This window comes from Callorhinus ursinus, unplaced genomic scaffold (assembly GCF_003265705.2).
Source record: "Callorhinus ursinus isolate GAN/ISIS: 27379988/994484 unplaced genomic scaffold, GSC_fseal_2.0 scaffold20, whole genome shotgun sequence".
Taxonomy (NCBI): domain Eukaryota; kingdom Metazoa; phylum Chordata; class Mammalia; order Carnivora; family Otariidae; genus Callorhinus; species Callorhinus ursinus.
In genome coordinates, this window is record NW_027397082.1 from 7,340,005 (window position 1) to 7,361,207 (window position 21,203).

The window sequence follows — 21,203 nt, forward strand, 5'->3', positions numbered from 1 at the left end:
TTATCATCATTAATATGTATTTTATAATCTTTCTCTTCTAGTGTTTCCACTGCTATCTTATTTCCCCATATTTTCTTATAGATTCTTGAAATGGTCTTTTGCCCCTCATGGACTGAAGAATTCTAAACAGTTGAATTCTAACAATTTAAACTGTAGATATTTCATACCCAACATCTTATGGGGGTGACTAAGGAATGCCAAACTGCAGCTGAAGTGAAGTTGTGTGAATGAATTAAAGGAGGAAAGAGTAAGACTTTGTAGGACCCTACTGATAGCGGCACACTTGGATTGTCTGTCCTATTTGATTTCTGTTACCCCCCCGCCCCAAGAAAGTCTTTTAAAAGAGTTACTAGTGGCAAAATTTGTGGCCTCAGTTATTCCACATCATGGAGTTTGTGCAAATACATATGAGGTCTTGGTTTAAAAAACTATTTTTTTTAAATTTTGATGTTTTGACTTTTTTTAGATGTAAAACGAAGATCAGGAACAGATTTGAAGAAATGCAGAGTGAAGTGGTGTCAATCAGCATGTCAGAGACAGAGCACATAGCCTCCATTTCCTCTGATAAAAATATTGGGAAAACATTTGAATTAAAGGAAGACTTCTGCAACTCATTTTCTGTTGATGAAAGCAGCAGCTTAGAAAATGAGTCTAAACTGTCGTCATTAAACTTTGATAAGAGGTCATGTCAGCCTAATGAACATAATCAAATTGAAGCACAGGAAAATTGTATTCAGGATCATGGTGGAGGTGAGGATTCTTGTGCTGAAACAGACATATGCCCAGAAAATTCTGAACAAGTAGGTGATTTTCCTGGTGGAGATTTTACAAAGCAAATTTCAAAAACAAATGAAACGGAACAGACAGTAACACAAATATTGGCGGAATTAAGGTCATCTACATTTACAGAAGCAGCAAATCAAAAGACTTATTCAGAAAGTCCCTACGATACAGACTGCACCAAAAAACTTATTTCAAAAATAAAGAACGTTTCAGCGTCAGAGAATTTGTTGGAAGAAATAGAATCTGAGCTCTTATCTACAGAGTTTGTGGAAGAACACCGAGTACCAAATGGAATGAATAAGGGAGAACATGCATTAGTTATGTTTGAAAAGTGTGTGCAAGAGAAGTATTTACAGCAAGAGCACACCATAAAGAAGTAAGTTTTTAATTTTTTGGGGTTTTCTTCCCCTCCCGGGATTAAAGATTGAATTCTTTAAAGGAAATTATCATCTTGTCCATTCTTAATTCCACAATAGACATGCCTGTTGTAGTTGATCAACAAATATGTATTTACTGAGTAATTGAGCAAATGTCAAGTTTGTTTAGTTATTTAATATATGCCTAAAAGAATAAATACTAATGTGAGTTCATTAAACATCTGGAAATATTTATAAAGACAACTCAAGTTTTTCAGTTTTGAAAGAATGTAGAGCATAATATTGTTAAAACTATGAGAAATTCAAAAGAAAATGAGAAGTCTTACAATTTAAAAAGATTTTCTTAAAATTCCCATTGTAAGTTCATTGGTTTTAAAAATTAAAATTTAGAGAAGAGTTGGTTATCAGTAATTAACATATTTTTAAACTTCCCTTGGATTTTTGAAGTTAGTTTCTATTTTAATGATAGTTTAATTTTATTTTATCCTTTTCTAATAGTATTATATCATCCTGTATTTTTATTCTAGATTTTTACATCTAAGTGTTGCAAATGTTTAGGTAGTCTTTTTTTTTTCTTTTAAGATTTTATTTATTATTAGAGCTTGAGCAGGGAGGAGAGGGAGAAACAGGCTCCCCGCTGAGCAGGGAGCAGATCCCAGGACCCCGGGATCATGACCTGAGCCAAAGGCAGACATTTAACTGAGCCACCCAGGTGCCCCTAGGTAGTTTTTTATAACGTTTAAGAAAGGAAAATGAAACATGCTAGCCTTCACTAAAATACAGACTGATTCTTTTTTTTAAATGATACTTTAAAAAAAATTTGGAATGGAAGGTATGTATGTAGAGAAAGCAGAGGAGGAAGTCTCTATACTAGAGGAGGGTGACGGAAAAAAATATACCATAATCCAACAATTGCTAGATATGTAACTGGCTTTTTTTTTTTTTTTTTTTTAAGATTTTATTTGACACAGTGAGAGAGAGAGCACAAGCAGGGGGAGAGGCAGGCAGAGGGAGAGGGAGAAGCAGGCTCCTTGCTGAGCAGGGAGCCCGATGCGGGACTCCATCCCAGGACCCTGGGATCATGATGTGAGCCAAAGGCAGATGCTTAACGAACTGAGCCACCTAGGCGCCCCTGTAACTGGCTTTTAATGATCTCCTTGCTTCTAGTGTTTATTCTTCTAGATTTTCTTACTCAGTAAATCAGTCTTCCCCAAACCAGCTTACCCTTCATTGGTCTATCCAGTGAACTTTAATCTCTTAAGCATCCAGAACTCTTCCTTTTTTCTATTTTTTGTTTTAGATTGTGACAAAATACACATAAAATTTACCATCTTAACTATTTTTAAGTGTACAGTTCAGTAGTGTTAGGTTTATTCACATTTTTGTGCAACCAATCTGCATAGCTTTTTCATCTTGCAAATCTGAAACTCCCTACCCATTAAACAACTCCATATTCCCCTGCCATCAGCCCGACAACTACTGTTCTTTTTTTTTTTTTTTTTTAAGATTTATTTATTTATTTATTTGACAGAGAGAGTGAGAGACACAGCGAGAGAGGGAACACAAGCAGGGGGAGTAGGAGAGGTAGACGCAGGCTTCCCGCCGGGCAGGGAGCCCGATGCGGGGCTCGATCCCAGGACCCCGGGATCATGACCTGAGCCGAAGGCAGACGCTTAAGGACTGAGCCACCCAGGCGCCCCTCTACTTCTTTTTCTAAAGTTTCCTATTGTTACTTTATATAAAGTGCGATCATAGTATTTTTTTGCAGCTGGTTTATTTCACTTAGCAGATGTCCTCAAGGGTTATCCACGTTGTAGCATCTATCAGAAATGCCTTTTTAAGGGTGAATAACATTTTATTGTATGTATATAACATTTTGCTTTTCCATTCATCTGTCAGTGGACGTTTGGGTTGCTTCCACATTTTGACTAATACTGTGAACATGAGTGTACAAATACCTCTTGAGACTCAAAGCCCTTAATACTGCTCCAAAATTAATGGCTGCTACTTTTATTCATATCCTTGCTGGAATGCTGCTATTATGAATAACTATGTGGTTTTGAACTTAAACCATTAGTGCTTTTTTTTTTTTTTAAGATTTTATTTGAGAGAGAGAAAGAGAGAGAGCACGAGAGGGAAAAGGGCCAGAGGGAGAAGCAGACCCCCCCACCGAGCAGGGAGCCCAATGTGGGACTCCATCCCGGGACTCCAGGATCATGACCTGAGCCGAAGGCAGTCGCTTAACCAACTGAGCCACCCAGGCACCCCCCATTAGTGCTTTTACCACTTTGTTTTTTTAGGGTAACTTCCTCATTTTCCTATCTGTACCTGTTCTTTCAGATCTTTTATTTCTTTTTGAGATTGTCCTTGATGCCTCTTCCCACTTACCTTAGATCTGGACTCATCACTTTAATGCCTCTCTTGTAAATTGTAAGATGTTGTACATTAAATAATAGCAAATAATTTATATGCTGTTAATTATGTGCCAGGCACTTTGTGTATATATATTCATGGAATCAGAACAGTCCTCTATGGTATGAACTATTACTCACATTTTACAGATGAGGTACCTAAAGCACAGAGAGATTAAGAAACTTGCTCAAGGTCACATGCTACTAAATGCCCCAGTTAAAATCTGAGCCTAGTTAGTCTGGCTTTAGAAGATTTTTCAATGTGGTTATCTGAATGAACTAGTTAGAAGTTGTTAACATTATCAAAATGTTAGGAATAGAATAGAAAATTCTTTTTTGCCACATCCTGTCAGAACTGTGGCAGCATGGTAGACTGGGGTAAGCACAGTTTTTGGTCAGAAGCCTGCAGTTGGAAGATTCCCACTTCCACTTGCAAATTCTGATTTGTTGTTCATATCAACCTCTCTAAATCAAAATTTGTCATCTCTGTGAAGGGGACGATACCTGACGGAATTGTTTTATAGACATTAAGGCATTATAAAAATATTAGATACTATTTTAAATAAGTTAATCTTTTGTTATATACACATAATAGCATAATTGTGACTCAGGTTACCTCTAGAACACTAATTTTTTTTTCTTTTGCCTTCATTTAATATTCTATAAAGAAAACTGCCTTTCAGTTCCTTTGGCTTAAATTTTCATGCATGCATCTATTTCCAGATGTTGTATATACATCCATTGTTCTATTTTCTAACATCAGTGTGTTGTCCAAGGTCCCAACCGGAATTCTTAATTAAGAACCGTTAGTTGTGCATTGGATGTGACAATTTGAGGGTTTGCTGCCTCTCTAAATTCCTTACTTGTGAACTACAGCTAGGATTCTTACGCTGCAGGTAGTTTTCTGCAACAATTTGAGTGTACACCGAATCAAATAATCTAAGTTTAACCACTGCCAAAAAGGCTTGAATAAACTTGCAAGCTGCATTTTTCTCCTTCTCAAACATTTGCATGATTTGCTTCCTCGCTTTGGTCCTGTGTTCCTCAGAGAGGCCCACCCTGACTACCTTATCTAAATGCACTGCTCAAGGGGCACTTGGGTGGCTCAGTCGCTTGAGCACCTGACTTGGGCTTCGGCTCCACTGGTAATCTCAGGGTGGTAAGATCTAGCCCATTGTTGGGCTCAATGGGGAGTCAGCTGGAGATTCTTTCCCTCTACGTGCCCCCCCCCCGACCATGCTCGCACATGCTCTCTCAACTACATAAATCTAAAAAAATAAAATCACCGCTCGTCACTCTCTGTCTTCTTGCCCTCCTTTATTTTCTTAATAGGACATGATTACTGCCTGATATTATATTATGTTTATTTTCATTTTCTCCCTTTGAATGTAAACACCATGAGGGCAGGGATGGTTTGCTGACATACTTCAACCCACAGAAAAGTATAGGTACATAGTAGGTACCCAGTAAGCATTTGTCTGTGATCTTCAAAGGAGGAGAAAGGCCTAGGCTATGGAACTAGACCTAGGTCTAAATCTCAGTTCAACCACTTACTAGCTGTGTGACCTGGAACAAGTGCTGGGCTTCAAGTTTTTTTTTTTTTTAATTCATAAAACATTTCATAGACTTACTAATTTCATAAACCTGAATATTAAATAATGCACTTAAACTTAGTAAATATTAATTGTGAAGTGAGTGTTAAGTAATAGCTATTGCTATTAGTAATTCCAAAATATTAGCTGTTAACCTTGTTACGTATCATATTTTATAGTTCTGAAGACTACACAGGTAATTTTTAAGGCTTTATTTGTATTTTTCTAGGGGACTCGAAATTTCTCCTTGAACTTTTTTGTTTTATATATTTTTTAAATTTCTTCTGTAACTATTTTTAGAATATCATTGAAATATTTTTAAAATCTAAAGCAAGATTTTTCACCCTTAGCATTGTTGACATTTGGGGGCATATCATTCTTTGGTGGTGGTGGGACTGTACTGTGCCTTGTAAAAGGTTTAGCAACATCCCTGACCTCCACCCAAAAGAATCCAATAGCAAGCCCCACCCCTGTTGTGGCAACCAAAAACGTCTTCAGGCAAATGCCTGGAAGGGCTTTGCCTCAGATTGAGAAAAGTGATTGGAGGACTGATCTGGAGGAGTTCAGATACTGAAGGGATGACGTGCATAGCTGAGTTACCCAAAGTGGTAAACTTAAAAGAGTGTGATTTTCTTTATCTGATTATATTTCACTTGATTTTAAATGTACAGATTCCTAGGAAGAAGTTAATAGCCTGACTGCCAGAGAATGTTTTATAAAGTATAATATATCATTACAAAAGGACTACTTAGGAATGTTGATGTATTGATCATAAGTATCTATAATCTGCAAACATCCTATTTCACATCTCCATTTTTAATTATGTTTTACTTATACTGCTCTTTTTATATTTAGGTTAATTAAAGAAAATAAGAAGCATCAGGAGCTCATCTTAGACATTTGTTCAGAAAAAGACAATTTAAGAGAAGAACTAAAAAAGAGAACAGAAACAGAGAAGCAGCATATGAGTACAATTAAACAGGTAAAAAGACAAAAATCTTTAAACACTATACTTCAATTTGTAAAATAAACACATTCCTGAAAATTTGTGTATAAATTGAAGTTCTGTAAACTAAATTGTATTTTAATTGCAGAGGATTGCTTGGTATGTAAAGCATTCTTTTTTATGAAATGGGAATCATAGCCTGATTTTTTCTTTTATGTAAATTTGTATTTTTCTAGGATATGTGTGAGTGTACTCTATATATAATAGAAATCTGAGGAAAAAAGATTTGATTTGGCAGTCAGACTTTCTACCACTTAAAAGAAGCAACATATACCTTAAAGTTTATATCTAGCATTAGAATATTTCTAAGCTTATCATTTAAGATGATTGCATTCTCAGTCTTATTGTGTACTACACTGGAAGACTGGCTCTCCTGCTTCAGATTTTATCTGGCTAGCTGGCTTCTCCAGTTTGTCTTTCCTCATTTTCTTTTCTTTTAAAAGTTTTTAAAATTCTTTTTTTTTTAAATTTTATTTATTTGAGAGAGAGAGAGAGAGAGCACGAGAGGGGGGAGGGTCAGAGGGAGAAGCAGACTCCCTGCTGAGCAGGGAGCCCGATGGGGGACTCGATTCCGGAACTCCAGGATCGCCTGAGCCGAAGGCAGACGCTTAACCAACTGAGCCACCAGCTCAGTCGTTAAGCGTCTGCCTTCGGCTCAGGTCATGATCCCAGGGTCTTGGGATCGAGCCCCACATCAGGCTCCCTGCTCAGCGGGAAACCTGCTTCTCCCTCTCCCACTCCCCCTGCTTGTGTTCCTGCTCTCGCTGTCTCTCTCTCTGTCAAATAAATAAATAAAAATCTTAAAAAAAACCCAAAAACCCAACTGAGCCACGCAGGTGCCCCTTAAAATTTTTTAAACATGAACTCTGATATATGGATCAACAAAGTGAATATTCAGACTAGTGGCAAAGCTGAGCTGCTCTTTATCTTTCTGAGCTGCTTTTTTTCTTCCGTGTATAGGATTAGAAGCATTTTAGCCTTAAAATCCTTCCTTTTGTCTCATCCTTCACCAAAAACTATATAATGAAAAAAAACACAATGAACAATCGATAATAAAAAATTAAACCAAGTTTCACTTATGTCTTGGTATACTTAATGCACCATTACATGGTTGGAGGGTGATTGTATTTGTAAATTTTACTTAATCCTGATTTTTACATGCTTTAGAGCTATACCACAGTAAACCAAACTTAGAATTTTAAAATGTGAGGGAAGGCTTAATAATGGATGGAAGACACATTTTGGTAGGCAGGTTATTGCTGGTGACCAGAAACTTCAGACTGAATAAATGGGAGAGAACCAGGGCTGTTCTTTTCATAAGCTTGTTAGTGGTTGGACCTTTATTAAGGAGAAAATTGGATTCTTTCTTTTGCTAGCCAATATAGCAGGATTTTTTTTTCTTAGTTTTATCTCTAGATCTCCACCTTTCAATATGGCAGCCACTAGCCACATAAAGCCTTTGAGCACTTGAAAGGTGGCTAGTCCAAATTAAGAAACGCTGTAGGTATGAAATACTTAATTTTGAAAACTTGGTCTAAAGTAAAATCTGTCAGTTTTTCAAGTTGATTATCAAAGTGATAATATTTTGGATATATTAAGTTTAATATTCATTTCACATTTTGCTTCTTAAAATGTGCCTACTAGAAAATATAAATCACACATATGGCTTGTATTCTATTGGACAGTGTCACTCTAGGTAATTTTGTCATAAGGAAAATACGCATATTCTGTAAGCTAACATTTAGGGTTTTTTTCAACAGCTTTATAGATAATTTAAATACCATGCAATTCACCCATTTCAAAGTGTACTGTTTAATGGTTTTTAGTTGTACAACCTTTACCACAATCTTAGAATACTTTATCACCACCCCCACCCCCACAATGAAACCCCATATCCCCTAGTAGTCAGTCCTTAGGATTTTATGTATACAAGATCATGTCATCTGCAAATAGAGAGTTTTACTTATTCCTTTCCAATCCAAGTGCATTTTATTTCATTTCTTATCTAATTGCCTGGTCTGGACCCTCCAATATGGTGTTGAATAAAAGTGGCAAGAATGGATATCCTTCTCTTGTTCGTGATCTTAGGGAGAAAGCATTCAGCCTATCACCATTAAGTTATCCTACCTGTGGGTTTTTCACAGATGCTCTTTATCAGGTTGAAGAAGTACCTTTTTATTCCTACTTTGCTCTGTGTTTTTATGAAAGAGTTGAAATGCTTTTTCTGTGTTTAACGAAGTGATGGTGTGTTTTTGTTCTGTTGATATGGTGCATTACATTAAATGATTTCTGGATGTTAAGCTGGCCTTGCATTGCTAGGATAAATAGCTTTGGGTCATGGTGTATAATTCTTTTTATATATTGCAGGATTGTTTTGCTAGTACTATAATTTCCATTGTTGAGCGTCTGCCTTCGGCTCAGGTCATGATTCCGGGGTCCTGGGATCGAGTCCCACATCGGGCTCCCTGCTCCTTGGGAGCCTGCTTCTCCCACTGCCCCTCTCTCTGTCTCTGTCTCTGTCTCTCATGAATAAATAAATAAAATTCTACAAAAAAAAAGAATTTGTCTATATTCATAAGAGATACTGGTCTTATAGCTCTTTTTCTTGTGATTTCTTGGTTTTGGTGTCAGGGTAATACTGACCCCATAGAATGAGTCGGGAAGTGTTTCTTCTTTTTTGGGGAAGAGTTTGTGAAAAATTGATTTGGTATTAATTCAGGGCACCTGGCTGCCTCAGTAGCATGTGACTCTTGATCTTGGGGTCATGAGTTTGAGCCCTATGTTGGGTATAGAGATTTCTTAAATAATGTCTTAAAAAAAGAATTGAGGGGTGCCTGGGTGGCTCAGTCGTTAAGTGTCTGCCTTTGGCTCAGGTCATGATCCCGGGGTCCTGGGATCGAGCCCGTCATTGGGCTCCCTGCTCCGTGGGAAGCCTGTTTCTCCCTCTCCCACTCCCCCTGCTTGTGTTCCCTCTCTCACTGTGTGTCTCTGTCAAATAAATAAAATCTTAAAAAAAAAAATTGATATTCTTTAAATATATGATAGAATTTATCTGTGTAGTCTCCTGGGCTTGAATATTTCTTGGTAGGTTTTGGTTGTTTATTTTTTTACTAATTAAATCTCTTTACTTATAGGTCTACTCAGATTTTCTGTCTCTTCTTGAGCTAGTTTGGGTGGTTTGTGTCTCTCTAGGAATTGTCCTTTTATTTCACCCATGTTAAAATGGCCAATTTTTTTATTTCTGTAAGGTCAGTATGTCCTTCTTTTATTTCCATTCTAGTAATTTGAGCCCCCCCCCCCGACCCTCTTTTTTACCTAAAGGTTTGTCAATTTTGTTAATCTTTTCAAAGAACCATTTTGTTGAATTTTCTGTTTTCTATTTTCTATTTAATTTTCATTCTAATATTTATTATTTCCTTCTTCTTGCCAGCTTTAGGTTTAGTTTGCTTTTTCTTTTTACAGTGCCTTAAGATGAAAGTTTGGGTTATTGATTTGACAGCTTTCTTCTTTTTTAATATAGGTGTTTATAGTTACAAATTTCCCTTTAAGCACTGCTTTAGATAAATCCCCTAAGTTTTGGTATGTTGTATCTTTATATTTCTAATTTCTTCATATTTTCTAATTTTCCTTGTGATTTCTCCCATTGGTTATTGTTGTTTAATGTTTTTGTTTACATATTTGTTTATATATTTGTGAATTTCTGATATTTCTTGCTGCTACTGATTCTAGTTTCATTCCATTATGGTTGAAGAACATACTTTATAAGATTTCAATCTTTTAAGTTTATTGAGGTTTATTTTATGACCTAGCATATATTCAGTCCTAGAGAACATTCCATGTGCACTTGATGAGCATGTGTATTCTCCAGTTGTTGGGTGGAATGCTATATAGATGTGTTAGATCCAGTTGTTTTATAGTTTTGCTCAAGTCTCCTATTTCCTTGTTAATCTTCTAATTCTGTCCATTATTGAAAGGTACTGAAGTCTCCCAACTATGAATTGCCTCCTTCATTTCTGCCAGTTTTTGGTTCATGTATTTTAGTGCTATGTTATTAGGTACATATATATTTAGAATTATTATAGATTGACCATTTAATCATTATGAAATATTTCTCTCTGGTAACATTATTTTGTAGTTTATTTTGTATATTAGTATAGCCACTCCTGTTTTCTTATGGTTGTTATTTGCTTGCAGTGTCTTTTTCCATCCTTTTTCTTACAGTCTATATTGTTGGATCTTGTGTTTTTACTCCAGTCTGACAGTCTCTGCTTTTGATATGATTATTTAATACAGTCTCATTTAATGTTATTGACAGATTTATGTCTGCCATTCTTTTCTATGTCTCATGTTTGTTTTGTTCCTCTATCCCTCCTTCACTGCTTTCTTTTGCATTAAGTAAATAGTATTTAAATTTCTTTCATATTTTCACTATATTTTTTTGAGTTATTTCCTTAGTGATTGTTCTAGAGCTTACCATATACATCTTATCAGAATCTGCATCAGCTTTATACTACCTTAATTCTAATGAATTTTAGAAACATTGTTAACATTTACTTTTGATTTCTGTTTGAAGTATATTCATTACATTCTCTATGTTCCCTTTCATTGTTTATATTTATTTGAAGAGTTGGTGGTCTGTTTGGTATAGCTATAAAAATCTGGAAATAATTTTCTTTACAGTTAGAATCAAGAATAGAAGAACTCAGTAAAGAAGTTAAGACTTCCAAAGATAAACTAGTAGCTCAAGACATTGCAGCTAAAAATGCAGTTCAGCAGTTGCATAAAGAGATGGCCCATCGGATGGAACAGGTATTTTTCAAATCATTATCATTATTAACTTTATATTCTGGTGACTTTCTTGTTTAATATAAACTAATCTCTTAGACTATTTTGGGTATCAGTGGTATCTTAAGAATAGGTAATTATCTTTTTAAAAAATGCTGAAGCAATACATAAATACATGCTAACTACAAAAACATTTTTAGTAAATTAAGGAAGTATACAGGGGCATCTGGGTGGCTCAGTGGGTTAAGCGTCTGCCTTCAGCTCAGGTCATGATCCCAGGGTCCTGGGATTGAGCCCCACATCGGGCTCCTTGCTCAGCGGAGAGCCTGCTTCTGCCTCTGCCTCTGCTGCTCCCCCTGGTTGTGTGTGCGCGCTCTCTTTCTCTGTCAAAATAAATACACAAAATCTTTAAAAAATAAAAATAAAGTATATAGAACAAAAAGTGAAAATCCTCCTTCATTTGTACCTCTCTCTTCCTGCACCCAAATCCCTGGTATTCCATTCCTTGTTCCGACCCTAATTATTGATAATTTTGGTATTTTACCACATATACATGTGTAAGTCACACAAGCTTATGTGTATGTATTCATATACTTATTCCTCCTACTTGATTAGAATCTTACTGTGCATCTTTTCGGGTTTTTTTTCCTACTTAATACACCTTGATCATCTTTTTGAGTTGGTATATGTGGAGTTCAGAAGAGATCATTTTAAGTATTGTTTTTGTATTATTATTACCGGAACTCCTTTTTTTTTTTCTTTTTTTAATTTTATTTGGGACAGAGCTGCATGTGGGTGCACTAGCTGGGGGTGGGGGGCGTGTGTAGCACAGAGGGGAGAAGCAGACTCCCAGCTGAGCAGGGAGCCTGAGGCTCTCGGCCCAATCCCAGGACCGAGATCATGACCTGAGCCAAAGGTAGATGCTCAACCAACTGAGCCACCCAAGCTCCCCTGAACTTTCAAGTATGGAATCTTAGTCATCTTCATTTCCTAGCACCATGCCTGCCTGACTGTTGGTCCTTATGGTGAGTTGAATCAGCAAGTGTTGACTGACTGCTGACACGTTTAGTGGGATGGACCCTGTCCTCTCTGCCCTGGAGCTACTAGCATAGGTAGCTTTCTGGAAGAACTTTAGGAAGCAGTATCCTCAACCTTTACTTCTGTGATTCTTTTCAACATGATCATTTAAAACCTATGCTATTAGTTCCCAAACTTTTTGTACTAATTGAAGAGAAAGAGGATGAGACTTTAAGATGTCAGTTTTTAGTAGACTCAAACAAAGCTGATAATTAGAACCGTCTGGTAAGCTTTTTAAACAATATATTCTCTGTAATTTATTATATTTTAGAATAAAAACAAAATAGTAGTTGGATATACACAATAACAACTCAGGGTAAAAAATGAGTCTTCTTCCAAACCTTTTCTTCCATTTTTCCCTTTCCCGGAAGTAACCATTGATGCAAGTTTCCTGTGTATTCTTCCCAAAATGTTTGTTGCACAGACAAGCATGTATGTATTCCTGGGACTTCCTCCTCCCATTCCACCCCTTTTTAATAAATGGCAACGTGTTGCATTCACTATGTAACTGTTTCCTCTATAAAGGTGAAGAATCAAGGTGAAATTTTTTTTTTTTTTTAAAGATTTTATTTATTTATTTGACAGAGACACAGTGAGAGAGGGAACACAAGCAGAGGGAGCAGGAGAGGGAGAAGCAGGCTCCTGGCTGAGCACGGAGCCCGAAGTGGGGTTCGATCCCAGGACCCTGGGATCATGACCTGAGCCGAAGGCAGACGCTTAACGACTGAGCCACCCAGGTGCCCCTAGGTGAAGTTATTCATAGTAGCTGATATATTGAGATTTACCTATGTGCCAGGCCAGTTTAAAAAGCACTTTACAGTTTGTTTAATCTTCACAATGACGCTAAGAGGTGGGTATTATGTAGATTTTGGAGATTATTTCATTTAAATATTTCTACATCTGCTTCATTCCTTTTTACCCCTACCTTTTCCTCTCAATTTTTTGAGAGTTTTCAAGCTTGTAAAAAGGTGAAAGAATAGTAAAATCAACACTAGTTTATCCTTCACGTAGAGTCACCAAACCTAGTAAATTTTACTTAGGAATAGATTCCCAACATGAGTGTGCACGTGCACACATATGCACACACAGTACGTTCCCCAGTTTAATTTTATAGCTTGAGGTTTTTCCATTTCTTGGACTAGATAGGTAGAATGAATTTGAACCTCAAACTTACAAGAGGGTGGTAGACTTATAGATTTTCAGGGACTTTACAGCATGTTCCCTTTATCCCCGCATGGCCTGGTATTGGGAAATGTTTACAGGGCAATCAAGAGTTCAGGCTTAGCATACCATTCTGGATTCCTGCTTCCTCTTAGCTTCTTTGGCCCTGGGGATTTTCTCATACTTTCTTGTGAGCTCAACTGTTTATTAAAAGGATGTTTGTGGAGTGTCTGGGTGGCTCAGTCAGTTGAGTGCCCGACTGTTGGTTTCAGCTCAGGTTGTGGTCTCAGGGACATGGGATTGTGGGATGGAGCCCCAAGTGGGTTTCAGGCTCAGTGGGGAGTCTGCTTCTTTCCCTGTCCATCTGCCCATCATCCCCCGCACGTGCACGCGTGCTCTCTCTCTCTCTCTCTCTCTAATAAATAAATCTTTAAAAAATGGTGTTTGTTGTATTTCATCTAAAACGTCTGGTGTTTTGAATGGGGATAGTTTATCTGCCATATTTCAAGAAGCAGAACTTCTTACATTTTATCTTAATTTTAACTGGCTGTTGAATCCTATTGATTATCTTATTCATGCTTTCTTTATGTTCATCCAAGTCAATGATAAACATCTTAAACTGGTCAAATCCGAAGACTTACCGGCTCTTCTTCCTTTATCTGTACAGTAGATGGACTTTTTATGGAAGCTTAAGTAGTAGTTACTTTATCATGTTTAATACTCCCAGGAGTTCTGGGAAGCAAGTGCTGCTGTGGTCTGGGTTGAGACCTAGAAACCTGAACTTTTAGCACCCTAGGTTATGCCTTTGCAGCTGATTCATGGATGACTGGCTAACAGGACATCCCTGCTGTAGTCAAGAACCTTCTAATAGTTTATCTATTTTAATTGTCTCTTTTCTGGTTTTTCTGCTTCTCATCTCTCAATTTCAGTGAAGCTTCCATCCTGCCACCAGTTATCTTACTAAAACAGACATTTAATAAAAGGTTCCAATTTATAAATCTTTTGGGTTCCCATTGCCTATAGGCTAAAATCTCAACTCATTAGCATGATAAGAGAAGCCTTTCTTTGAAGATTTGATCTCTTCCAGTCTACTTCATAACTACTTACTCATCAATCCAACCAACACACCAAATATAAATCCTACAAAATGTCTTGGTATCCTCCAAAAAATCATGCTATTTTATATCTTTAGGCATTTGCACATTTCTTTATATATTATATGTATATATGTTGTTAATGTGGTGTTGTATAAATGTTTTGTTTCTATGTTGATCCTACTAAGTAGTGAGCTCTTCTGGGACAGAAGCCACAACTTACTCTTCGTGTTTCTAAAAGCCAATATGTTGTCTAAGCATCAGCTTATGAAACCAGACTTCTTTTTAAGTTGACATTATCATTAATTACCTTTTTAAAGGACAGTTATTCAACTATCTAAAAAATATAGCTAATTCTGTTAACCAGTTCAGTCCAATTTTCTCAGTCCTTGTCCACAGTTACATTGTGAAATCCTCAAGGATCTCTGACCTTCCTCTTCCAATGTTTCTCTTAATTTCTCTTGAAAATTAGCAGGCTATTTCAGTGAGGAAAAAAATAATCCCAATGGGACAATTTTTAAAAATATTTGTATAGTATTCTGAGTGTCAACTAGATGTGTTTATCACCTGTACCAGAACTTCATGAAACATTCTTTGTCAGTTACTTTTCATCAGAGTTGGGAACTTTTCCTACATTGTCTTGACATTATACCATCTTCAGGGTGCCTGGATGGCTCAGTCGTTAAGCATCTGCCTTCGGCTCAGGTCATGATCCCAGGGTCCTGGGATCGAGCCCCGCATCGGGCTCTCTGCTCCGCGGAAAGCCTGCTTCTCCCTCTCCCATTCCCCCTGCTTGTGTTCCTGCTCTCGCTGTCTCTCTCTCTCTGTCAAATAAATAAAATCCTTAAAAAAAACAAAAAACCCCACAACATTATATCGTCTTCAATTCATTTATAGTATTGGTTGGCATTTACCACTAGATACCATTGAAAATCCCTAAAGTTTAAGGTTCTGTCTTTTATAACATTAGTATGTGCTCCATCATATTTGCAAATTGTGAATTTAAATGTACTTAAATGAAGGGTTATCTGTAAAAGTTTCATTGCATAAAACTTCAGAATATGGAGTACCAACTTATATTAATAATTTTAAGTGTGTCTAGATGTTACACTTGGTCCAATTAGGTATTTTTTATTAAGTGAAATACTTTATTTTTTCTTAAAGATTTTATTTATTTGAGAGTGAGCAACGAGCGGGGGGAGGGGCAGAGGGAGAGGGAAAAGCAGATCCCCTGATGAGCAGGGAGCCTTGCCTATAGGCTCAGTCCCCAGATCCTGAGATCATGACCTGACCCTTAACTGACTGAGCCACCCAGGCACCTCATTAAGTGAAATAATTTAGAAAGCTTTTCATATACCCAAAATCAAATGATTAATTAGCATATGGTTACTTACTTTTTGCAAGGGAGCTAAGATTTTTAGATTTTAGGAGTTGTCAGCCATACAGTCAGGGTCCTGGCAGAAAACAGAAACTGCTGATTTGAAAATTTAATAAAAGGACTCTTTACAAAAGGTATAGACAAAGTTTAGGGGGCCCAAAGGGAAAATGCAGGGTCCTAGGGTACTTGAGCTAAAGGAATAAGGAGAGGTAACAGGTAGTGCTACTGGGAGGGGCTAATCGTATAGTGAGGGCGCCTGACTTGAGCATTGGCCTTCAGCCAGCCTGTTGTGATTCTGGAGGAGACAGATCTCACTCTTGGCCTGTACTTCTGATCTTCTGCCTAGTGCCACCTTTTGGCTGACTGGAAGTTCGAGGCTGACTGGAAGTTCGGAGCAAAGGAAACTTGTTGATATGGTCCATGATAGTCATCTTCCCAAAGCACAGGGTGGGATAGCAAAGAGTGGAAAGTGGATCTGGAGGAGTAAACAGAAAGCGGCAGCTATGTCAGCTGAAGTTAAAAAAAAAAGGGGGGGTAAACACAAATATTAGTGATATTTTGTTTACTGTATCATTTTTCTATAATTTTGAATTTTTCCTTTCATTAAAAAATTTCATGATACAGGTCCTGGGAATGTACAAAAACCAAAAAAATACATTGGTAATATTATGGAAAATTATTATTTGTTTTGATTTATTTTGATTTTGATTTAAAAAAAATTTTTTATTAATGCTGGATATTTTTTCAAAGGCCAACAAAAAATGTGAAGAGGCACGCCAGGAAAAAGAAGCAATGGTAATGAAGTATGTAAGAGGTGAGAAGGAATCTTTAGATCTTCGAAAGGAAAAAGAGATACTTGAAAGAAAACTCAGAGATGCGAATAAAGAATCTGAGAAAAACACTAACAAAATTAAGCAGCTTTCTCAGGAGAAAGGACGGTTGCACCAGCTGTATGAGACAAAGGTATAACTTGTGGTGTATTTTAGTTGAAATTTATTCTTTTTGCTTTTCCTTATCTAATCAAATACTGATAATGTGGTTGAAGTCACTATTTAACATAAAGTTGTTTTTGTTAGTTTACCTTCTAAGAACATGAATGCTTTAGTAACTTTAGTATCTCACTACCTGTTGGCAAAAAGGTTTTGCTGGGAAAAAAATGAGATATTGGCACATGTTTATTAAATAACTTTTTCTTGATAGATTTTTTTAAAACCTTCTTTTAATATCTGTATGTTGAAGAAATGAGTTCCTGCTCCAAAAGAACATTTTATTTTGGTAAAATACATACATAGTAGGATCAAGATGTAAATAGTTTCTCAGCGAGAACTATGTAATTTGACTGGAATCTTATGTAACACTTATTTATCATAGAATAGAATTTATATTTTTCTTGTAGAAAAACATGTTCTTTTTAGATGCTGCCCAAAGAAATTTAATTACTGAGCTATTCAGAGTCCTTGCTGTTAACTAGCAGGCTCATGGCATGGTCTTATTTCTAGTCAGTTATCATTTCTTGATAATCAATGTTATTTTTTTAAATTAACTTTTAGTTCAGGAATGTTGTCATTGTTCTCAGGAATTCTGGAAAAAATTAATTTGTATTTCACCTTAATGCCAGCCAGTTGACAAGAATCATAAAGATGTACTTGCAACATATCCATTTGTTTGAAATATGTTAATCATTTTATGTCTATTGACTGGATTTAGGATTTTGCTACTCTCTTACCATTTGAACTTTGAATTAGGTTTATGTAGGTCATAATATGCTAACCTCTGAAATATAGTGTTATTAAATTGATTATTTTGAGGAGTTATAAAAGATACACAAATAATTGGTTGATTGTTTAAATGAAAAAATATGACCTACTGATATTGTTTTAGGAAAGTGAAACTACTAGACTCACCAGAGAAATTGACAAATTAAAGGAAGATATCAACTCTCATGTCATTAAAGTAAAATGGGCACAAAACAAATTAAAAGCAGAAATGGATTCACACAAGGTAAGTACTGTAATGCAGTGGAAAAATTATTAGAATCAGTTTTAAGAGCAAATGCAGGGGCACTTCGGTGGCTCAGTCAGTTAAGTGACTGACTCTTGGTTTCATTTCAGGTCGTGATCCTCAGGGTCATGAGGTAGAGCCCCATGTCAGGCTCTGTGCTTAGCACGAAGTCCGCTTGGGACTCTCTTTCCCTCTCCCTCAGCCCCATCCCCCTGCGTGTGTGCATGTGTGTGCATACTCACACTGTCTCTAAAATAAATCTTAAAAAAAAAACAAAAAACAAATGCAATAAAGGTAATGAGGCATAAAGCTTAATTCAGTGATTTCTGTGGGATAGGTTGAGCTTGAATATTTGGTGATTGTGAAAAGATAGTTCCTTGTGTGATTTACATATTAAATTAGAATGTTAAATTTTATAAATTGTAAAAAATATTAAATTTTATCATTCATTGTTTACAAGTCCAAAATTGACTTTGTTCTTCAAGCATTTCTTGGTATCTATATATTACACGTTGTGTCAAATTTGGGGGAAAGAGGGGTAGTACGCAAATTTAGAGAGCGAGGGAAAGTGTCACTGAGAGATGACAGATGGGTAAAGACCTGAAAGGAGGGCAGAGTACCACAGAAGAGAAAGATTTGGAGATCTGCAGTGTGTTCTCTTCAGTTCTTCATTTAGCTCTCTACTTACTGATCAGTATATATGTATGAGAAAGTTAGAGGTGGAGAAAGAACTATCAGAAAGGAGTAGGGACAACAGTTCCTAGGGCTCACAGAGGGCTAATAGGACCTGTTCATGTTTCCTCCAGCCAAGAGAAAGCCCTTTTAACATAATAGGGCATCCAGTGGCCTTCAGAAGGGTGTTGCTTCAGCAGTGAGGACTAATTAGCCTGAGACTACAGTCTGTTATGGACCCATCTTACAAAGCTTTGAAAGAAAGCCTCAAATCAAATTGTTTCAAATAATGGTGTCCCAGAAGAAAGCCCAAAATATTCAAGTGAGTTAAATCTCCAGGATCTAAGAACATAACATTCACAATGTCTGGTATCCAATAAAAAATTACCAGACATGCAAAGAAGCAGGAAAATATAGCCTATGATGAGAAGAAAAGAAAAATCAATTGATAGAAACAAAGGCAGAAATGACATAGATGAAAGAAGTAGGTAAGGGTGTTAAAACAGCTATTATAAAATATATTCCATGTATTCAAGAAGATAGATTAAAAGTCTGAATACATTAAGGAAAAACATAAAAGATTGTGAAAAGGCCGAATTGATACAATGTCTGAGATGAAAAATACATTGGATAGAATTAACAGAAGATTAGCTGCTACAGAAGACAAGATCTTGTCTTGTGTAACAAGACTTGAAAAACATGAAACTTTAAAAACATACATGGAAACATAGCATAGAAAACTAGAGATTCCTAGATTTATAACTTATATACAGAATTCCATATTCTTATATTTAGGTGGTTACTTGACATCTGATGTCTTGGGTGACTCACAGGCATCTTCAACTGAGCATGTCTGAAATGGAGTGGATAATGTGCCTGCCCTCCGTTGCTCCCCCATCTCAAGAAATGGCAGTTCACCCTTACCCTTGAGTTCTCAGTCACCATATCCAGTCCCTTAGCAAATATTCTTGCTCACTTCTTTCAGGTCTTCACCCATCCGTCACCTCTCAGTGACACTTTACCTAGCTCTCTAAATTTGCGTACCTCCCCTCAAACCCCCTTGTGCCCTCACTTTATTTTTACTTCTTAGCACTTATCATTATCTAATATAACATATTTTTACTTAGTATTTTATGTATTACCTGTGATCACTAGAATACTAGCTTTATGAGAGTAGAGATTTTTATCAGTCTTCTTACAGTAATATTTCCTCGAAGCTTAGAAGAATGCCTTATATGGCAGGTGCTCACTAAATAAATGAAATGTAGTCTCTTAACCAAAATTTTTCTTTTATTTGGTTATTTATTTAATAATTACTTAGCATTATAGGAATCTCTCAGTTGCTATTTTTTGAGTGAAGTGAGTACCTACTGTGCACCAAGGTTTTTCAGTTATTGATGGTAAGACATGGGAAAAAAACCATATAAGATTTGGGGTACCTGGGTGGCTCAGTCAGTTAAGCAGCTGCCTTCAGCTCAGGTCATGATCTCAGGGTCCTGGGATCGAGCCCCACATCGGGCTTCCTGCTTGGCAGGGGTCTGCTTCTCCTTTTCCCTCTTCTCCTCCGCCTGCTCCTTTGAGCTCGCTTGCTCTCTCAAATAAATCAGATCTTTTTTTTTTTTTTAAAGATTTTATTCATTTATTTTGACAGAGAGAGACAGCGAGAGAGGGAACACAAGCCAGGGGAGTGGAAGAGGGAGAAGCAGGCTTCCTGCAGAGCAGGGAGCCCAATGTGGGGCTTGATCCCAGGACCTGGGGATCAGCTTAACGACTGAGCCACCCAGGCGCCCTCAATTAAATCAAATCTTAAAAAAAAAAACAAATCAAATTCTTAATTAAAGACCAGCCACTGGAAGTATATAGCTAAGTAGTTAGTTGTGTGATAGATTTATCCAAAAACGACATAAAAGAAGTAGTGTGTGAAGATAGATGCAATTTAGTTGTTTCAAAAGAGGAAGAGAAACATTCCAAGTGGAGGAAGAACAAGAGAAAAGGAAAAACGGGAGATGAGTATTTGATGTTTAGGAAGACCAGCCTCCCTAGAGAAAAGGCTTATATTAGTGATTCCTTCATAGATTCAGCAAATATTACATGAACAATTAATATGTGGCAAGTACTAAGCTAGGTGTTGTCCAGAAGCTGTGTCCTCAGTGGAGGAAACATGTAATCTACAGAACAGGGTATCAGTTGTTCTAATCCAGGAATGCCCTGGACTCTGTCTATGGGAAGGCAGATAACAGCTTCTACCCTTTTCTGAAGGGCAGCTACTAGGAGGTGATACCTAAACCCTGATTTCAAATCCACAGTAGCTCAGGCCATGGGACTGGATGGGTGATCTGAAGAACTGTGGAAAAAGAGCTGCAGAGCAGGGCTTTATCTGGAAAATTGCCACAGGAAGCGGAAAGCCATTTGAGACAGAAAAGACAGCAATGGAAAGGGAAAAATAGTAGTATGTTGTCTTGTAATAGAAACAGGGGAAGGATATCCAGGGAATTAGGAGTGGTCAGAACTGGAGCAGGTAAGTCAAGAATAGAAAATGAGAGAAAGTAATTGAATTTGATGAGAGAGTAGTCCCTACAAACCTTCAGAATTGCTCTTTTAGGAGAATGGTTAGGAACAGAAACCAAACTGTAGCACGGACCTATAAGACAGTTTTGAATAGACACCGTGGCCGGAAAGCAAAGAATGGTCTTTTATGTGCGTGCAGAGAGCTGTTTAACACTTTGTTCCTCTTGTCTTACCAGGTTAGTAATTACTTTGAGTGATTTACTGAAAACTATCAAATTTAACTTTATTTAATGGCTATCAGTTAACTGCACAGTCCACTTTGGTTTTTTGTCAGAAGCATAAAGTTATTTCTAGAATA

General features: G+C 36.9%; 1 protein-coding gene across 2 annotated transcripts in view; it reads left to right on the forward strand.

Annotated features, from left to right (window-relative positions):
- CCDC186 (coiled-coil domain containing 186) overlaps positions 1–21,203 on the forward strand; it is a 48,917-nt gene that overhangs the window by 9,210 nt on the left and 18,504 nt on the right. For both annotated transcript variants that reach the window (XM_025880684.2, XM_025880686.2), the window contains 5 exons: positions 467–1,159; positions 6,019–6,145; positions 10,850–10,978; positions 16,415–16,627; positions 17,546–17,665. In XM_025880684.2, coding sequence (XP_025736469.1) covers positions 501–1,159; positions 6,019–6,145; positions 10,850–10,978; positions 16,415–16,627; positions 17,546–17,665 — 1,248 coding nt within the window. In that variant the 5' untranslated portion in view covers positions 467–500. The remainder of the gene's footprint in view (positions 1–466; positions 1,160–6,018; positions 6,146–10,849; positions 10,979–16,414; positions 16,628–17,545; positions 17,666–21,203) is intronic.